This window comes from Nanorana parkeri, unplaced genomic scaffold (genome assembly GCF_000935625.1).
Source record: "Nanorana parkeri isolate BGI_ZX_2015 unplaced genomic scaffold, ASM93562v1 scaffold116, whole genome shotgun sequence".
NCBI lineage: Eukaryota > Metazoa > Chordata > Amphibia > Anura > Dicroglossidae > Nanorana > Nanorana parkeri.
The window spans coordinates 1,799,129-1,819,578 of record NW_017306384.1 but is presented as its reverse complement, the minus strand read 5'-3'; the positions used below and the strand labels follow the sequence as shown (position 1 = coordinate 1,819,578).

General features: G+C 42.6%; 1 protein-coding gene across 1 annotated transcript in view; it reads right to left on the bottom strand.

Annotated features, from left to right (window-relative positions):
- The window catches only part of MAPKAP1 (mitogen-activated protein kinase associated protein 1), a 180,009-nt gene that overhangs the window by 71,245 nt on the left and 88,314 nt on the right, over positions 1-20,450 (bottom strand). The window contains exon 7 of the mRNA XM_018553305.1: positions 7,161-7,270. Within this exon, the coding sequence (XP_018408807.1) occupies positions 7,161-7,270 (110 nt within the window). The remainder of the gene's footprint in view (positions 1-7,160; positions 7,271-20,450) is intronic.

Genomic DNA, 20,450 nt, shown 5'->3' with positions numbered 1-20,450 from the left:
CATACGAACAGTGTCTAAGGCCTCATTTACACGGATGTGCAAAGCCATACAGCATGCACGCCCATTCAGAGAACTTCACTCGGGAGGGACAGGTGCTGCGTGTAGACACTTGTACATCTCTATGATAGGATTTGGTTGCATGTCGATCTGAACTGGCGCATCCACACAGAAATTAATGTATGCCCTTATGAAGACTGTCTGTCTGCGCCCAGGTGTGCCAGTATGGGCAGTTGTGTAGCAGCGTATAGCCACATGCAACGGTGTCCTGTCACAGAGATGTACAGGCGGCTGTACACAGCTACAAGCAGCACCCGACCCTTCCGGGCACAGGTCTCTGCACAGATGGGCACGCTGTACGTCTACAAGGTTTTTCTGTTATTTACATACAAGCAGTCTCTGACAGGCTTTTGTTACATTTTAGCAGTATCTAACAGAGGTTTCTTATATGCAAGCATTCTGACAGTGTTTTGTTACATGTGAGCAGCCTCTAATAGGATTTCAGTACATGCAAACAGTTTCTGACAGGCTTTTGTTACATGTAAGCAGTCTGACAGACTCTTGTTACCTGCAAGCAGTTTCTGACCGTGCTTTTAAAAGTGAACTGATAAAGTTCTGTGCTGACACAGGGCCCAGCCATACCTGAGGTGTTGGAGCTGCAGTGGTCGCTTTTTCCACTGCAGCAACAATGCCACACAATGCAAGTTGCTGGGATTGGCACATCAGCACAGTACTTGTCATCGCACACCAGCAGCCACATGCCCAGCCACTGCTGTTAAGTACACGTTTTTATCTGTGCCCCTCACACTAAGCCACGCCCACGTTTGGACACTGTAAATACAACTTTAAGGTGGTCCCTCTTTGTTCTCATGGGTCCCAGGTACCCCAGTCCAGCTGTGCTGATACACATTTTCTCTTAGAGCACACCGTAATTTCTTTCTATGTCAATACTTTGTGATATTGCTACAGAAATAACAACACTACCAGTTATACCTTCCTAAGTGATATTAAAGCTGAACTCCAAGTGAACACAAACTTTTACAGAATACAGAAAAGATAACTGGTTTACCTGCAAAACTATATATAATTCAAGGCAAGCAAATTTGCAGTAATAACAGCTTGGTCCAGGATCTGTAACAGCTTGATTGGCTTAGAGTCCTGACACTCCCCTCCCAGTTTAAGTGCCACAGTGCAGGGGAGTACAGAAGACTGATATCAAGACATTATTTACTTAGAATCCATTACACCATTTTTTTGTATCTAGTGAAAAAAATTGCATTACAAGTCTTTACTTTCAGTAGGTCTTTTCCATTCCATCCAAAACTAAAAAGAAATTTGGCTAGAGTTAAACTTTAAGAAAGGCCCATGCATTAACTTGCAAAATACCTTAGTGGTAATAACATAAATATTACCACCATTTTGTTTTAAAAAGTTTAAGCTCATGGAAGCTTCTCTTTAAAAAAACAAAAAAAACTGGAGTAGACTGCAAACAATTTTATTAATTTGAAAACATTTACATGCCAGACATCAGTCATATGATCTCTGGTATTGCCGACTCTCCTTTTTCCGGTCTGGCTGAGATAACATGCTTACTCAATGATGCAGACATGTTTGGGCTATTTTGTGTCACTTTAGACAATTTAAGATGCAAAGTCTGACAGCTGTGACATAACTTATGAACAGATGTTTTCATTTACACTGAAGGGTATTAGAAACTCAATGGCTACGCCTTAATAACTCTTCATGGCCTGTGGAAAGTTAAGGTCACTCTGGAGAAACATTGGCAAGGGGCTTTGTTTAACAATTAAGTTAAGAAAGCCGTTTGTACTTGAAAGGATTCTTAGCCCTAGAAGTTTACACACTTAGCATTAGTTTAGCAGAGAAGATAAATACAATGTGGCTTAAAATGTATGCTGTTCTTAATGTTTATACGGTCATAACAGTGATTTGGGTATTGTTTAATATTTGGCAAAAACAAAGGGCCTCAGCTAACGGTACCAATAGATATGACAGTCCCCCAAACCAACTGAGACTGTGCCTGTATAGGCAGGATCAGGTGCTCCCATTGGCATCCTGCCCCAATTACTGTTATTCTCCCCTGAGATAAGCAGCAAACGGAGTATCTGAAAGTGCTGCTTATGTTCTTCCCACTTCCCTCTTTTCACAAAGCCAGGAACTTTCTCAAAACTTTCCACCAATCAACTGTTTTTTACAGAGTAGTTCTGCAGTTCTTTGGCATTCTTTGGCTGTTAACAGAAGCCTATACCAAGGCCAGTAATGACCTCCAAAGCTAAGCCAAGTCTAGTGAAACAGCTGATTGGTGGGAATTTCAAGAACAAATCGCCTGCCTATCAGCATCAAATAAAGTTTTGGTAGGCTGTAGGACAGCTGATCCACAGCACCCCACTCTGATGACCTTTAGTTGTCATGATACCACTTCTGAACATTAGACACTAGGGATGCACAGATACTTTGCGAGTACCAATGCCGATACTTGGCATTTTCATGAGAACTACCAGGGTTGCAGTTGGGACCTGGCGCTGGCGCTCCTCCACTGTCCTGAAATCATTAGTCTGTATTGTTTTAGAAAAAGTGTCACATGACAATAAACAAAAATGTATCAGTACTTGTACTTGTAAGTACTCGGCAGGTACCAGTACTCGTACTCACAAAACTGGTATCTGTGCATCCCTTTATTTATATTTATAAAAACAAAATCGTACATTAAAACAAAGATGTACAAATCCCAGGAGCTCCGTGTGCTCCTTACAAATGACAGCTGCCTCCTAATTTTTGAATTTTTCTCTAGTCTAGTCTTGGAGCTCAAAAGTATCAGTACATGTACTCGTACTTGTACTGAGTACTGTACTTGGTATCTGTGCAACCCTTTTAGACACTGGTGCTCGCACTGCCTAAACCCTTTACTGTTAATTGTCATGACCCATAACACACTGGCAGGCAGTAACAAAACAAATCAAGAGTGTGTAGAAGGTACTATCCAAAAATTCTGATAATGAAGCCTTACAGCTGCACCAACATAAGCTTGCCATAAAGCAACATTTTTAATCACTCAATAGACACCAGCAAATTAAAGCCACCCCCTATATCCCAACAACCATGGTGAAAATCTCAACACAGTGCAAGTTCAGAACTGTAAAAGGTTCCCCATGCGTCTAACAGGCAGACATGTGAAATAATTAAATACAAATTTGGACCTGTGTGTAGTCACCTCATAACATTTTATCGTTAAGCTGTTATGAATTAGGAAAATCCCACAATGCAATAGGGGCTTTTCATTGAAGTGGAAGGGACAGGCATAAAAGTTTCATAATATATGCTGCCTGACACTGACAATTGTGTCAGTTGTTTATAATTAGAAATAATAACTACTCTCCTAAAAAATATGTGACTTTTCTATAAGTCTAACCTCCTTCTTAAAATAGAAGGTAAAGTTGTCATTAACCAAAGACCCAGCATGGTAAAGTGGTGCTGTAATCTGATAGCGGTCAACAAACCACTGGTCACCTAAATCAACTGCTTATACATTTTTTCATTGGTTCTATCTTAATCACAGACCAGAACCAAGTTTAATAACAGCAATGTTCTATCATGCCATGTACTGAAGACCCTGGAGAGATATCATTTGTAATTACTGAAACCAGTCAGAACTTCGTTGTAGACGTCCGTGCCATTGCTTAGCGAGGCTTCCTTGGCAGCTATATTCTTTGGTTACTGTCATGGGATTACATAAACGTCAACCTCCTGCCCTTTGCAATAGCAATAAGTGGACACCAGCAGCAAAGCTGGCCTTGCATTTATAAAGCTGGCCTCTAAAGTAGTTAGAACACGCTTCGACCTTGAGAAAGACTCAAGAACAAGCAGCGGGTTCCTGGGCGGTGATTAATTGACCTGGTCTCACTTTCCTGCGAGCGGCAGCATGGAGAGATAATTCACAGATACACCAGATAAAGGAGAGTTGGAAAAAAGTGTACAAAAGGCAAGATAGAGAAAAGGCAAAAGGAAGAGATGAAATAGGGGAGAAAAGCAGCCCAGCCCAGCAGACCATTTGCAGCAGCTAACGACTTGTTCATTATGAGTGATGATGGATAAAGACTTCTCACGCTGTGATGGGATGGAGATTTATATGCATAGTTCTATCTCCCAACTTGGGAGAGAGATCATCATCATTTAATTCTTTCTCAGCGGTCAGAGATGGGCGTCCGGAGGAGCTAGGTACCACAGTGTGCTGTCAGCTGGCACAATCTGAGTGCGTGCAGCTGGAACATCTGGAGCAAGCTGCCCAAGGCCCAGGCTGAACAATAGAGTCTGGAGCTCTGCCAAATTGCTTGCAGACGTTGGCAGCAGAATGAGGCTCCTGTCCCCTCTGCCTTTCGCTCATTCTTTATGAGGATCTGATCTCTCCCAGGCTTCCTTATCTGTCCCTGGGAATATGGCCGAGATTGCTCTCCCGTGTCCTTCACCACCTTATCTCTCACCACTTTTATTAAAAACTTGCTCCCCCTTAACTCACGGCTGTCAATAGCTGGTTAAACCTTGTGATGAATGGGATGCTTGTTGTTGGGCACGGCATAACAGCTCAAAAGGTTTGTTTGGGGGAACAATTTAAACTTTATTAAACTCTAGGATAAAACTCAGTTCTCCCTGAGAAAGTCTTGAAATGAAAGAAGATAGTATAAAAGTGTATGCATAGCCATGTTTTCATTTGTGATAGAGTGGGGAATTGACAGAACCCCTGTTGAGCTTTTATTGAAGTTTTTGTCCCTGGTAGGTAGCTTCACCCTTTCTGCTTGTCCTGGTGACCATTGTCACTGAGACAGAAAGTGCTGGGAAATCAACATTTTATGGATTCCAGGGCAAATTTCCAATAGAAACACCTATTCTAGTGACAACTGACTAAGAGGGGCATTCCCCTAACGTGCAGAGATTTTTTTTTCACAATTCCTGTTGCATCCATGGGACAGGAAGTGAAGGGGAACCTCCTCAAAAGGGACACAAATGGGAAATAATAACTGACAGGTGTTTTAACTTTTCCATACACTGTTCAAAACATAACAAAATTGGTTTCACATACACTTTAATGGCCATAATTCTATTTAGGGTCACAGGAGGACATTTACTATGTCCTCCTGTGCCCCAAAACAGCATATAGTGGGCAATGCTGACAGAGCAGAGAAGCGCTGCCGCCTGGAAAGATTCCAAGATAATATTGTCGGGATCCATCCCGCCACCTGATTAACAGCGGGCTTTGCCTCTCTAGAGGCAGAGCCAGCTGTGTCCGCCACCTCCCCTGTCAGGACTGGAGGAACAGAGAGAGGAGGGGGGAATCCCTGCGGAAAGAAGATCGGGAACTGAGCGATCATCATATCTCGATCTATAGAGCCGACGTGTAACAGCTGCAGTGTCACACATCGGCTCTAATTATGGGGATGAATGTATTTCACTCTCCCCATAATTCTCCTTCAAATTACTAAATGTGCAGTGAGTATGTCATAACCAACCCTGCTATAATTCTGCCGTGCATATCCCAAGTCTGGCACTACTGTCTTGCAGGGGTGCCTGTAAGCCAAGGGTGGTTGCAGAGTGCAACAAATCTAAGTAATTAGTAAAGAAAAAACAATGCACATATATGTATTTCATATGTGTATTTAGCTGTTTGCTTGGAGTATCCTTGACTTTTGCCTTAAAGGTTCAGTCCACCTAAGGGCTTGTTTACACCAAATCCGGACCAGATCTGCATGAGTATCTGCATATGCAGTGCAGTGTGTTTTGACGAGTTTTTGCCACGTTCCGGTCCATTTTCTTTTAGCCTAAAATGGGCTTTCAGTGCGTTTCAGGGCGTTTGTATGCGTTTTGAGGCATTTGCATGTGTTTTGGTGCATTCTAGAGCAGAAAAAATAGGGCATGTTGCAGTTGTTCCACATGCTCTGGAACTGAACGCTGTGGTGTGAACTAGAGCCCAAAATACCATTGGAATACATTGGATGCATTTTGATGCGTTCCGTAACTGCTCTGCATTTGCTCCGCACTTGGTGTGAACCTATGCGTATTGCATATGCGCGTCTGTCGCGCGTTTTTTACCGCGATTCGCGGTAAAAAAGTTGCGCGACAATCGCGCGTTTCCGTAGGCTACTTGGCTGTATCCCAATGGAAACGCGCAACAAAACGGCCCAAAGTAGTACATGTACCTTTTCAGGCGTGGGCCGTTTTGTAGCGCGTTAGCGACGGGCGGAAATACGCCAAGATGGGAACGAGACCATTGAATACAATGGGATTTATATTATTGAGCGTTTTGTAGAGCGTTCGTCGAGCGTAGAACGCGCTACAAAACGTTCAGGTGTGAACGAGGGCTTAAAGTTACAGAAGTCAGCGTCTGGCTCATTATATGTATGTCTTGGATACTCCAACAGCAAAGTCTTCCTGCCATAACTGCCTACTTTGGATCTGTCCAGTTGGAAAATTGTTGGCCAAGCAACAACCATACAGTCACTGTTCATGTATTCAACCACATGGTGTCGGCTGTCTGAATACAATAGCTAGCAGTTCAGATTCTGACAACTGAATAACTAGCTTTAGATAATAAATATAGTCAGGTGATTCTCCAGCACATACTAAAAACTGACCTTTTCAACACACAGGTGTTAAAATGTAGGTTTGCCATAACTGGTGAAATAATTTGCCTACTGCCTTTTTAATATCACTCAAGGACTTCAATGATCACATTGTACCTCCAGTGTTCCCCCCTCGCCCACTTTATGGTATCCTAGACCCTCTGCTGCAGTGCAAAGTGTATCACTGCTACTGCTGTAATCTCTAATGAGTAAATTAAATGAAAAGCCCATCGGGAAAATTAGACAAAATTAGAATACCTGGAAAGCTAGGGGATCGGGGAATGAACATTTGCTGCCAAGTAAATTGGAAGTCAGTGTGCTATTTAATCGTATATCAGTTTTCAGTAACCTGATAGAATAAATATATATAAATGGATAGTACTCCTCGGACATGCATTAGACGTGTTAATTTTCTGCACAGGAGGCTGTTTTCAGATCTTTTAATTTACTTGCATGGACATTGTCAGGAGAAAAAAAGGGATTTCTGGGGGCTGGATAAATAAAAATAACTTTTTCCTCTGATGTCTCACACACCTGAGTTTCTCTGAGAACCTTTCCTGCGTTTCAGAGCTTTCTCCAAAATCTCACGCATGGTCACATTGGTACTGTCCACCTGGATCAAAGAGAATCCATGGGCTGCATTTCTGTAGAGAAAGTAATATTATTTTATTGATTGCATAAAGAGAATAAAGAGAATATATAGTCCATGTACATTTCATAATAATGCAATGCTTAGGAATAATATATTGGGTACTAAATAAATACATAGAAAAGGGCATAGCTTTCACTTATTTTGTTCAACAGCATAGGATTTTAAAGTTAAATGCTTCATTCTATGCTGCCTCTCAACATGCTACCAGATTTATAGGAATACCTCTAAAGAGTTCCAACGTTCAATTGACTGCCCCAATTCCAAAGGGTCACTTACTATAGTCTGACCAACAATGTGTGAAATCTGGTAACACCAGTAGAGTAGTAAATGGTTCCTCTGTGTTTATTTTGACATGACAATGCACAGTTTAAAAATAAGCAGAAATCCTAAAACAGTATATATTAGAAAGTAAACCACCAATGAAAGATAGTTAACTGGGTGGGGGTTGATCAAAACTGGGATAAAAAAATTAGGCTCCTATGGATAGCAACCATGTTGTTACAGTTTCTATCAAAATCTAACTCTCGTCAGTAGAGGACGAAGTAGTACTTACAAAACAAAAAGTTTATTAAATGGTGCCAGGGTCTAGTTTGCAATTGCCAACTGTAGGTCAGAAACTGGCAGCGTACAGAAAACATGGTAGTTTAATTCACTTCAAACAAGCATATGTAGTGCAAAATACTATACAAAACTTCTCAGTACTCAGATATAAAAGAGGACCCATCCAACTTTCTAATTTAAAACAAAAGAGAGATTTCAGTTGCAAACATCTATGGAAGCTGCACTTTAAGGCACAGGGCTCGTCCATTGTCACTTAGCCCTTCCAGTTCCCCTTCACAGATCGTCACCTCTAGCTTCCTGTCAGTTGTATTGAGGGCTTCCTGCACACATTTAGCTTAAAGCTGGTCATACACCTATAGACTATCTGCAGATTTTCTATGGTCAGATGGAAAAAGTGCAACAGATTCCACCATCTATGCTAAACTGTGTGGATGGAGGAATCTCCCACTGGGCTAAGCTTCTGTATCTTGCTAGTCGGCCCTGCTGGCTCTCAAAATACCTGAACAATGCCTGCATTCAATCAGACTGTTCAACTGTTTTTCTAGCCCTTTTTCCATCCTGTGCTTTCACTAGTGTATACAGGCACTGAAGTGATTGCACCCCATATCTATAGTAAATATCAAATGGAGGGCATGCACATGCGCACACACACACCCAATCAGACACACGCACACAGTCAGGGCATACACAGACAGGAAAGACACAGTCAGGGAAGACGCGCACACAGCTGGGGCAGACACACAAGCACGGACAGGGAAGAAATGTGCACAGGCAGGACACACAGGTGAACAGCCAGAGCAGCTACACGCGAACAGTCATGGCAGACACACTCGCGGCAGACACACACACAATCAGGCCACAGACAGTAAGGTCACGCGCGCACACAGCCAGGGCAGACACACGAGCGCACAGCCAGGGCAGACACACGAGCGCACAGCCAGGGCAGACACACGAGCGCACAGCCAGGGCAGACACACGAGCGCACAGCCAGGGCAGACACACGAGCGCACAGCCAGGGCAGACACACGAGCGCACAGCCAGGGCAGACACACGAGCGCACAGCCAGGGCAGACACACGAGCGCACAGCCAGGGCAGACACACGAGCGCACAGCCAGGGCAGACACACGAGCGCACAGCCAGGGCAGACACACGAGCGCACAGCCAGGGCAGACACACGAGCGCACAGCCAGGGCAGACACACGAGCGCACAGCCAGGGCAGACACACGAGCGCACAGCCAGGGCAGACACACGAGCGCACAGCCAGGGCAGACACACGAGCGCACAGCCAGGGCAGACACACGAGCGCACAGCCAGGGCAGACACACGAGCGCACAGCCAGGGCAGACACACGAGCGCACAGCCAGGGCAGACACACGAGCGCACAGCCAGGGCAGACACACGAGCGCACAGCCAGGGCAGACACACGAGCGCACAGCCAGGGCAGACACACGAGCGCACAGCCAGGGCAGACACACGAGCGCACAGCCAGGGCAGACACACGAGCGCACAGCCAGGGCAGACACACGAGCGCACAGCCAGGGCAGACACACGAGCGCACAGCCAGGGCAGACACACGAGCGCACAGCCAGGGCAGACACATGAGCGCACAGCCAGGGCAGACACGCGAGCGCTCAGCCAGGGCAGACACACGTGCACAGTCAGGGCAGACACACACAATCAGGCAACACGCAGCAAGGCCACACACGCACATATTCAGGGCAGACAGATGCCGACAGTTAAGGCACACATTTTTTTAAAAACACTATGTGATGAACGTAACCAGCGCTACTCACACTGACATAAAACACATGATTCTGAATTAGCCCTTTAAAGAACAAGCAATCCTTGCTAGTGTGCAACACGTTTAGGCTTATTTCATAAACAAGCAAGATTTTAGACAAAGTGAGGACAGAGAACGGGTGCTTACCAGCAGTACCTACAGTCTACTGCATATATTATAATAAGGTGAAAACCCTGCTGTGGGTGAACACTATAGGTTGGAGTATAATCAAGATAAATCCCACGCCAAATGTGTAACCTAGCAGCAACACTAGAATCAAATCAAATTGATGACACAAATGACAATGTAAAGAAGTGCCACACTCTAAAAATTGTAACCAAATATTAAATATGTGCTAATACAACACAACTGAACATCAAAATCATATTTAAAAATATAATTAAATTGTCATTCACTATAGGTTGGAGGCCTGTGGAATCAGAGAAATTGCAAATAGGACAGCAATGTTCAATGATCAATGCTGTTATAGTCAGGCTTGAAAATCATGATACATTTAGAAAGAAGGATCGTCAAACTATCTGTCTAAGCCATGAGGTGAACGTCATGTATCAAAGTGTGAGCAAAGAAGTGCATTGCTCTACAAAATTCAATACAATTTTTATTGTTGTGCTTTTCACTGAGCATCACTTGCCATGCAGTTGCCCAAGCAAACAGTGCATTTATGAAAGACACAAGTACTGTATTTCACTGAAAAGCTTTGACTTCAAAAATAAGTACTTTTAGTCCTAAATTCTATGTAATGCATAAACAGTTTTAAAAAAAGGTTCCAAAATGGAACCTTGGGATATACCACTTTTATTCAGAGTAGGAATCAATCATAATGGCATTTTCTAAAGTTATAGACCTTGACCATTAACCATATGAAGTCAAAAGCTTTAGCAATGTCAAAATATATTACATCAAAAGTCACCATTTTCTTTAAGTTTCTGCTTCTTTAAGTCACCATTTTCTTTAAGTTTCTGCTTATTTATTAAGGAAAAGTAAGCAAATTTGTTTGACATCGGTATTACATAAATCCGTAATGGCTACTCATACAGCTTCCCTAAAACATTCAACTTAAGCTGGCTATATACTGTTTTATTTTTTTGGGTAAACCTGTAGGCTGAACAAAAATAAACATAACAGATTCCTCCATCTACGCTAAACAGCATAGATGGACGAATCTTCCACTGGGATATTGTGTTCTGATAGCGGAGGGTCTGTCGCTGCCAGAATACCCAAATATTATCAGTAGCCAATTGGATGCTGTCATTGTTCGGACGGAAGGCTGCAGACAGGGCCACCCATTGAGCAAATTTCGGCCAGGTTATCGAGAACCGGCTGAAATCCCCCACTGTGTATTGCCAGCTTTACAGGTCTGCACATATTGGGTCAAGAGCTTAATACCTATTAAAACAGAGGAGGCAAATTTGTGGCAATGCATTAATACCAAGGAAGCCATCAAGAATTACAAACAATTAGAGAAAGACTCTTGGGTGAAACCCATCAGTTTTAGGTGTGTTATTCACATTTACTTTGCTTAATTGTTACTGGACCATATATTAACGGTGGTGCATTTGAAATTGTATAAATAACACTGTCATATTGTACATCAGCACTACCATGAATGAAAGCAAAGTGCTAAAAAAAAAAGTTTGCTTCTTCCTAGACCTCAGTGACCAGCTCTGACTTCTTCGGGGGGGAGGGCTTTGAGCGCTTACATGGCCTTTGAATGCATTTAAAACATTTACACTATGCTTTAAAATGTGCCTTATTCTCTTTTGCTTGACATTCATTTAGATTTGTTTCAATCTGATTTGCCTTTTTGTACCTTTGTTTTATTATATGAAGCCATCAAATCATTAGGATGTTTTTTTTATCTAAGTCTAAGTAACATGGGTTCTATTTTTAGTCTTTTGTACATATTGCATCATAAGAGACTAATACATTGTATAATGTGTTTACATAAAATTGATTTGAAAACACTGCCATTTATGCTTTGTGTCTTTTGCGGACATTATTTTCTTCCATCCTATATGCTGGAGAGTGGCCTATTGCTACTGATAAAAAACGGTCTCCCCTAAAATTAAGTGTTCTTGTCGTTCTGTATTTTTATAGCTTGGATTAAATGAAATCATGTTATGGTCACTGTTACTGAGAGTTCACTTAACATTTGTAATAAGCTCTACATTGTGTGAAATTAACAGATTCAGCAAAGCATCATTTCTATTTGGGCCTTCTATAAACTGTCCAATATAATTTTCCTGCAATACGTTAATAAATGTCCACCCTTTTGCTGTACCAGCAGTGCCATTACACCAAACAATTTCAGGGGTAGTTAAAATCGCCCATTATTACCACAGTCCCAGCCTATGCAACCCTTACAGTTTAAGGAGCTGAGTCTCTTCCTACTCATGAATATTAGAGGCACTATAATATATTCCAGTAATTCAAGCAACGCTGTCAGTAATCTCAAATTTCAAATATAAACTATCCCTGTATAGAAGAAGGTGAAAACATACTTCTCCTGCTGCCTGTGCTGCCTAACGAATCTAAAAGAATCACCTCATGAAGTCTAAGCTGAAGCCCACAAACCTTCACTTCACTTGACGTAAGTGTTGGCAGATGGGTCTACTGAATGCTGCAGGTCACCTGTCACACAGGAGGTCAACTATCCTAGAAATGTCTGTTTTTGCACAGACTTCAGCAGGAGATTCTTCTTGATCAGAGCTGCACAGAGGTGTTAATTTTCTTTACAGAGGTGTTTTTTGGGGGGACTTTGAGATTTGTGACAAGGTCACTTTAATTTAGCAAAGTGCAAACCCATATGTGCATCGATTTAAAAAAAAACCCCAAAAAACAGCCCAGTGCTCTAGAAACTTTAAGCTTTTAATCTTTCTTTAAACTCCTGCATTCTGTTGTGTGTAGTGCATTGCACAAGCCATATTCAGGGGAAAACAACCTTAGAGGCATTTGGCGTCAATTTACAGCCTATTTCTCTAACCTGATCCAAAAGAATCCTCCTCAATTCATGTATTCTGTTACTGGTCCCAGCATGGTCTAGAACAGCTGGGCCTTGATCACAAACTACTCTCAGTAATTTGCTTACCCAGTCACCCACATGCATAAGGAGGAATACATTTCTGATTGAGGCAATTCTGGTGACAAATCACTCTATCTTTCTGATGACAGAATCCCTCATTACTATCACCTGTCTAGGCCTTCCTACAATACAATCCCCACCACCACTAGATTAGCTGCTCTCAATAAAAGAAGCTACTTCCAGTTTTGCATATCCACATCATAGGCACATGTATTTGCAGGCTCAAACACAGACTGGCTTTGCTTCTGGGGCTCCTTGCCACTACTTCAAGCTACAGCTACCCAGCACTATCCTGAGTAACCCTGATCATCCAGGGACATCCATAACCCCATCACATCAACCCCAAAGACTGGGGAGTAGGAGTCTTTTCTGAGGGTTGTCCTTTTCTTCAGAGTGTTATCTTGTGTCCCCCAAGCTATAATGCAAACAATGAGAATGAGAACATGCTTACATCTCCCACACAGGTATTCCCCCTGAAACCATCACTCCCATTGTGTATACACGTAACATAGATTGCACTACACAAAACTGCCAACCTAGCTACAGCTCATTTTCCAGTTACAATATACACAGATTACTTAGAGTTAAAGGAAAATTATTACAAGCTTGAAAGCTGCTCCGTTGCTACATTAAAAATGTAAAAAGTATTCCCGGGCAAAGAAGAGAAACAATACAAACCTCTATCAACACCTGCACATATGATCTTTGTTCTCCTAAAAAGTTAAAGTGATAATAAATTCAAAAGGGTTTTAAATAGGGACGCACCAATACTTTTCGAGTACCAATGCCGATACTTGGCATTTTCATGAGAACTACCAGGGTTGCAGCGGTTGCAACTGGGACCTGGCTCTGGCGCTCCACCACTGTCCTGAAATCATTAGTCTGTATTGTTTTAGAAAAACTGTCACATGACAATAAACAAAAATGTATTAGTACTTGTACTTGCAAAACTGATATTGATGCATCCCTTTATTTATATTTATAAAAACAAAATCATACAATAAAACAGAGATGTAAAAATTCCAGGAGCTCCGTGTACTCCTTACAAGCGACAGCTGCCTCTTAACTTTTGAATTTTTCTCTAGTCTAGCCTTTGAGCTCGAAAAGTATAGGTACTTGAACTTGTACCGAGTATGGTACTTGGTATCGGTGCATCCCTAGTTTTAAACTATTCCAAATGCTGATTAAATCACTTACAATGAATCCTGCTTCTTGATGTCCTGTTTTAGAGTAACTCCTTTCTCAACATAGTGCTATGCAATAACCCTGAGACCCCGTTCACACCAGGGCGGTTCGGTCACGCCGATTTGTCCGCGCTGAACTGTCGACATGAACGATACCATACATTCCTATGGGAACTGTTCATGCGCTCGTGTGACTCCACGAAATCTGAACCGCCTGCCGCCCAAAATGCTCCCTGAGCCTTCTTTTCTGCGCTGATCAGCGTGGATTCCATACAGATTTGAATGTAAACGCGCGTTTTTAATTGCGTTTCAGCGCTGAAATGGGGCCTTATGTGTGCTAGTAAGCTGTGTGTGTCTCCACAAACACAGCAAATCAAGCTACTTCCCTCCCCCCTGGCCCCCACTCCAAGCTAGTAGATGAACAGTTGCTGGAGTCTGCACAAGCCTTTGTGATCTAGTACTGGACAGGAAGTTCAGGGAAGCTGAACTAAGAGACTTGGATGCAGATGTTCAAAAACATGATAATTGTAAGTGGCTGGGCAAAAATGTAAAGCAATGCTTTGCTGGGCAGTGTATATTTGTCTGATCTGGAATAATTATGGAATAAAGATTTGAGAGTCTAACACTACTTTAAGCTGGCTGAGGAATCTTCAGTATCTGACACACTACCAGGTGTGTTGGGTGACCCATTCATCACTAAAGGACATCTAATTAATTATGTGTATTAAACGTACATTCCAGTCAACCAGAAAGAGTGTGCATTTAAACTGACTCAGGAGAGACACAAATTACCTAATAAATGGTTTTTAATTTTCAACCTAGCATTCAGCTTCAGCAGCTGGTTGTCTGCTAACACACTTCAAATTCATCAAGAACTGATCGAAATTCTAAGTGTGGGTGCCGCTGTCGGCACCTTTCCGACCGGCATCCCTCGATCAGCTTATCAAGGGAGCATGTTGGAAAATTCTTGGCCAAACAGAGCAAGCCAGCGGCTCCTGTTAGAATACAATGTAAACAGAGGGAGATTAAGCGTCAATAGAGGAGTTTGTTCTATTTTCTTCTATTCTCTTAATCTCATAACGAGTAAAAGAAGAAACAACATACTTTTGCTGGAGAAACTGCTGGTGTGGGATCCCATGGCATTTAGTCATGTGGCCAAATACTTTGGCATTTGGTGACATGATTTCTACTGAAGTGGAAAAAAGAAGGTTGTAGACATTTCTTCAGTGGAGATCTTAGATTTAATTTATTGCAGCTTACCAGTGCATAAACTGGCCATACACCATTCTTTTTTTTTTGTTCAATCCATGGTCTGAACAAAATAAATAGAACAGATTGAGTGTTGATTGAGGAATCCCCCGCTGTTTCCTCTGTATTGTGACAGCGGCTCCCTTCAATTCGGCTCTGGTAACAGTAGCTTATGATTGCATGACAACAAATAAATGGAGCCAGTCGTTATGTCACGGAAAGCTCCGCCCATTTGTTCTCATTCGGCTTGGGAACTTTCAATAGCGATTTAATACATGCCAGACGAATTTCAACAGATAGGTGGAGCCAGTAGTGATGTCACAGCTAGCTCGGCCTATCTGTTTACATTTGGCTGGAACCTGTCAAAATGCTCATTTTGCGGCGGGAGTTCGTCGTGTGTGGTCGGGTGAGTGGGCGTCGTGACTTTTTTCATTTTGACGAGACATCGGTGGAGTAGACATCAATGGATGACGTGATCATTTTTTTTTTTAATTAAAGGTCTTAAAGTTTTTTGTTCAATTAAAGTTTTTCCCCAAAACTCTGGTCTCTTTATTTACATTCTGATTTAATACTTTAGTAAATAAGACTATTCACAAGGTAAGGTTGGTGGGCGTCATCTGGGTACACAGATGCAAATAAGCCGCCCCCTGCAGCAGACCCCCACAACCACTGGGTCAGGGTTGTGGGGAAGAGGCCCTTGTCCTCATCTAGGGACCCCTGGAAAAGCACCCTCCCAATGCCGAGGGCATGTGGCCTGGTATGGCGCAGGGGGTGGATCGCTTGCTTGTCCCTCCCATTCCTGCCCTGCCAAGCCAGTGCCCCGATTAATGGTCTGGTTTAGAATTTTAGGGGACCCCAACTTCTTTTTTTGCATTTTTTGGCAGTGGGGTTCCCTCTTAAAATTCAAACTAGACCTAAGGGGTCTAGTATGACTTTTAGCAGGGAAGCTCATGCACTATTTTTTTATTATTTCTACCTGGGTGTCCCTCTTAACATCCCTACCAGACCTAAAGGGTCTGGTATGGTTCGGAAGGGGGACCTTGCGCTGTTTCTTTTCCCCCTTTTGTTTACATTTATTTTATTTTGCTTGCTACATCTGAGGTAGCGAAGAGAATAACTGAGCCAAATGCTGCATGGCAGCATTCAGCTATTCCCTCAATGCTGTTCAGCCCCTATAAGAAAAGGGACGAACAGCAGTGAATGAACTGCCGAATGCTCGCCTCAGCCGATACAGATGTTCACGGCTGAAGCCAGCTGTACACGGCTGAAATGATAGCCAAACAGGGTTTGGTTCGGTTATTCATTTTATGCCAGAGTCTCTACTGTCCACTGAAGTCTAGCATCTGTCGGGTAAATGACAGAGGCAGGCCTAGGCCCCATTCACATGGGGCTAACTGGGATACCTGCAGCAGAAACCTAGATTGCAGGATTCCCAGATGTCTTGTTCAGGTGCAGCCGCTGTACACATTCAATTAAACGACAGGGTGACAGCAGCTGCATCTGTCAGCATAGATGGTACGATTAGGTGCGGCTTGGAAAAGATGATTGTTCCTGGACGCATTTATCCTGCACCCAATGACAATCGTCTATCCCAAACTGCATGTAATTAAAAGGTCACCCCACGTGAATGCGGCCTTATGTTAAACTTTAGGAAGGACAGCAACTTTCTTACTACAAATATCTATTAAGTCACTCATATACGTCTGTTAATCCTTGCCTTATTGCCTTATCAAATCAATGTTATATTGTTTCCAATACCCTACTCCAAATGTTTGTCCAGTGATTAACATGCCTCTAATCCTATGTCTTTCTATTTCAAACTGCATGTAATCATATCACATACAATTACATGCAGACTGCCGCTGTTCATTAACTTGAATGGGTGACAGCAGCAGCATCTAAACTGAATATTTGGGATTTCTGCCACAGGAACCTATAGGTTCCTGCCACAGGTATCCCAAATCACACATTCACGCATAATGTGAATGTAGCCTTAGTAACTGCACTCTCCCCTGATAAAGATACATTTTTATAAACATGTTTTGAATCTTTTTCACATGTTTTCAAAAGGATTTGAAAAACAGGATCCATGGGGACCTAACAGTCGCACAAGGGTTGACAAACACTGGCCCTGACAGGCAGCAAAATATGTAGCATTGTTGCTACTTTTGAAATATTTTAGGAAAGATCAGGTTCACTTCCAACCTGCCACAATCAAGCAGACCTCTTATCTCAACGGAATTTCACAATCCTGTGTATTTTTAAACAAACTATAAATACAATATCAGGTGTTTTTAAAATATGACATCCAATTACTATCATAGAAGTAATTAATCTAACTGCAACTTTTCATATCTGAATACATATGGCTACCAATATAGGTTTAATTTCATAATATGTATCTGTCTTTTCTGTTTTAAAAACACAAGGCAGGGCGTTATTGATGGATGGTATAGGTCACAGATAAAGGATGGTCTACTGTGTTTGTTCATTACACTGTGCTTTTTTAATGTACAGACTGGCTGCGGGACCTTCACGATTTGTATCTTCCTGCTCTACCTGTGGAAGCCACATCCAACCTGCCATGTAGAGAACTGGCGGTGATAAGTGAAGCCTCCTCCCGTCTTTAATGATAGCGATCATTCTTGACTAACGCGTCTCTCCATCTTCCTTTATGGCCACTGCCTATCTCAGCCAGGGCAAGGAGGGAGTGGATAGTGGGGGGCTGGAGGAGAAGAAATGTTGCTGTGATATGCCTCATAGGCCAAGTTCAGATATTATTAATGAACAGGAGGGTAGGATGGAGATACAATGTGCTATCTCTTTCCATTCAGCACCTTCTGCTCAGTGGAGGATCATTTTCTGCATAAACCTGTAGATGGAATCTATAATGTACAAATTTATACATGCTTCCTTGACAAGAAATATACAGTGTGTCTTTTCTTTATTGTGCCCACTATTGTTTACTAAATTTTACCTGGTAATACTACCCAAAAAAGCAATATCTTGGACTTCTTGCTATAGGCTGACATTGCTTGCCTTTAGTCTAAAAATGAAGCAGTTGTATTCACCGTATTCAGTGCACCCCTAATCAAAACTACAAACTGACATGCAGGCATCCATTAAGTCATGGCACAAAGATCTGCCAGCTCACTGTCTCATCTTCTACAATGCCCCCATACCCTGACTGATGCTAGTGGAGAGAACAGGAGATACAGTGCTTTTCAACGTCCCAGCATAGAGACCTAACCATTCACCACCTCCTCTCCTTCTGCAACCCCGTCCCTACTCTAAATGATGCTAGAGGAGATACCGGCAGAAAGAGTGCTCTTCAAAGTCACTCCCCGTCTCCTCATGGATGTAATGGAACATGTAGTTCAGAGGCACCACTTTCACAGCAGAAGCTGGCAGTCACAACCACTGCAATGTGCCCAGGACACAGGATTTCCTTCTCAAAAAATACTCTTTTGAAGCTGGAATGTAAAAAAAAAAAAAAAGCAATCTTGCATAGGTGATTTATCTGCACTATATAATAATTTTTGCTTGATGGACTACATCTACTTTAAAGAGCAACTTCAGAACAATTAAACACAAAGTGAGGTATCATTTGAAATAAGTGAGTGACTTAAACTGATAAAAAAAAAATTGAACATGAGCTATTTAAGCCACTTGACATCAACCAGTGAGATGCTAATAAACACATCAACAGTGCCTGACACCCCAGGTAACTATGTGTCTGTGCATACCCTTTCCACTCAATGCTATTGATTTGATTTTCTAGTTTCATATCTATACAGCGATGACATTCCGAGGCGTATGAAGTGAAAACGGAGTTTCCGTATATGTACCAAACAGCTAAAGGTAAAACTATCCTCTCTTACAAACATGCATTATGCAAAATATTTCATTAATATTGGTTAATGGCTCATGTTCTTTGCAACCTACAGTAATAGCCAAAATGCTGAAGTGTTACAAGGACATTGAAGGCGGCATATAAACACTGTAGAAAAGAACAATGATTCTGTCCTCTCCAGCAGTCAATCACATGTTCATTTTCACTTTGTAAACAGCCTCTGCACATGAAAGAAGGCTTCTGAGTGAATGGTAGTGATTTTCATAGGCAATCCTGCCGTGTTTTCTGTCAGTGTAAAGCCCAGACCTTAGTGATCAGCTCTGACCAGCTGCTCCTGACACATGATGATCCACAGTCTGTCCAGCTATTCCTGTGAGTTTCAAACCTTTTCCTTGTGTGTTATAAAGAGGGACCCGAACATTTTCCTAATGCTGATGGAGTATTCTGCCACTAGAAATTGATGTAGCAGAAGAACACACATGCCTCCTCAGACTCAGACCTAACTGCAAAAACATTGTTTACTGAATAGTGCACTTCGCTTGGTAGCAGCATCCTTGTACCATCGGTGTCTACAATACCACCATATATTGTTCCCTCAGCAGTGTGCGTGTGTATCGCAACACACCTTCCCCACCCTTGTGGTGCTTCTCTCCACCAGTGTCTGCACTAACTTCTGTCACAGTTCTCTATCACTGTCTTCCCTGCATTGTCAGGTATACACCCCTATTTTGCCCACTCCCTTCTCTAGGCCCCCCCCCCCCCCATCCACACTAAGTTTTTTTTACCATGGCCTTCCTGGCCTCCCATCATCACTATGTTCTCTGGCACCTCTCTCCCTATTCTCCCCACGGCATTCTCTGTCATCTTCCCCATCCCCCAGTCTAGACTGTGTTCTTTGCCTTTGTTTCCATATTTTGTTTACACTACATTTTCTGGCAGCCATCCACCATCCACACTATGCTCTCTGCCACTTACCTCAAGATTAACCACACTATTTTTTTGCTATATTTCAGCTTCCCACAACCCCAAGCACAGTTTTCTGCCACCCACCATTCCCCTCATCCACACTATACTTTATGGCACCTCTTCTATTTTCCATACTACCAATCTATATTCTCTATGAATAGAGAAAAGTATTACGTATTTGAAAGAACCATTTTATCATAGGAAAGTTCCAATGCTTTTTGGGGGGCAGACACATCCCCTTTATCAGAGCTATGGTCAAACACAAAGCATAGTAAAATGCAAGATGCGAAATAAAATAGGGCTGCAACAACTAATCAACATAATCGATTATTGAAAAAGTTGTCAACTTTTTCAATAATCGATTAATCGGCTTCCGATCAGTTGGCCCTGTTCACGGCTCCACACACGCTGCGCGCCGCACCTCTTCCCCACCTCACGCTCGCCGCTGCCAGACCCGCCCGCCCGCATCCACGCT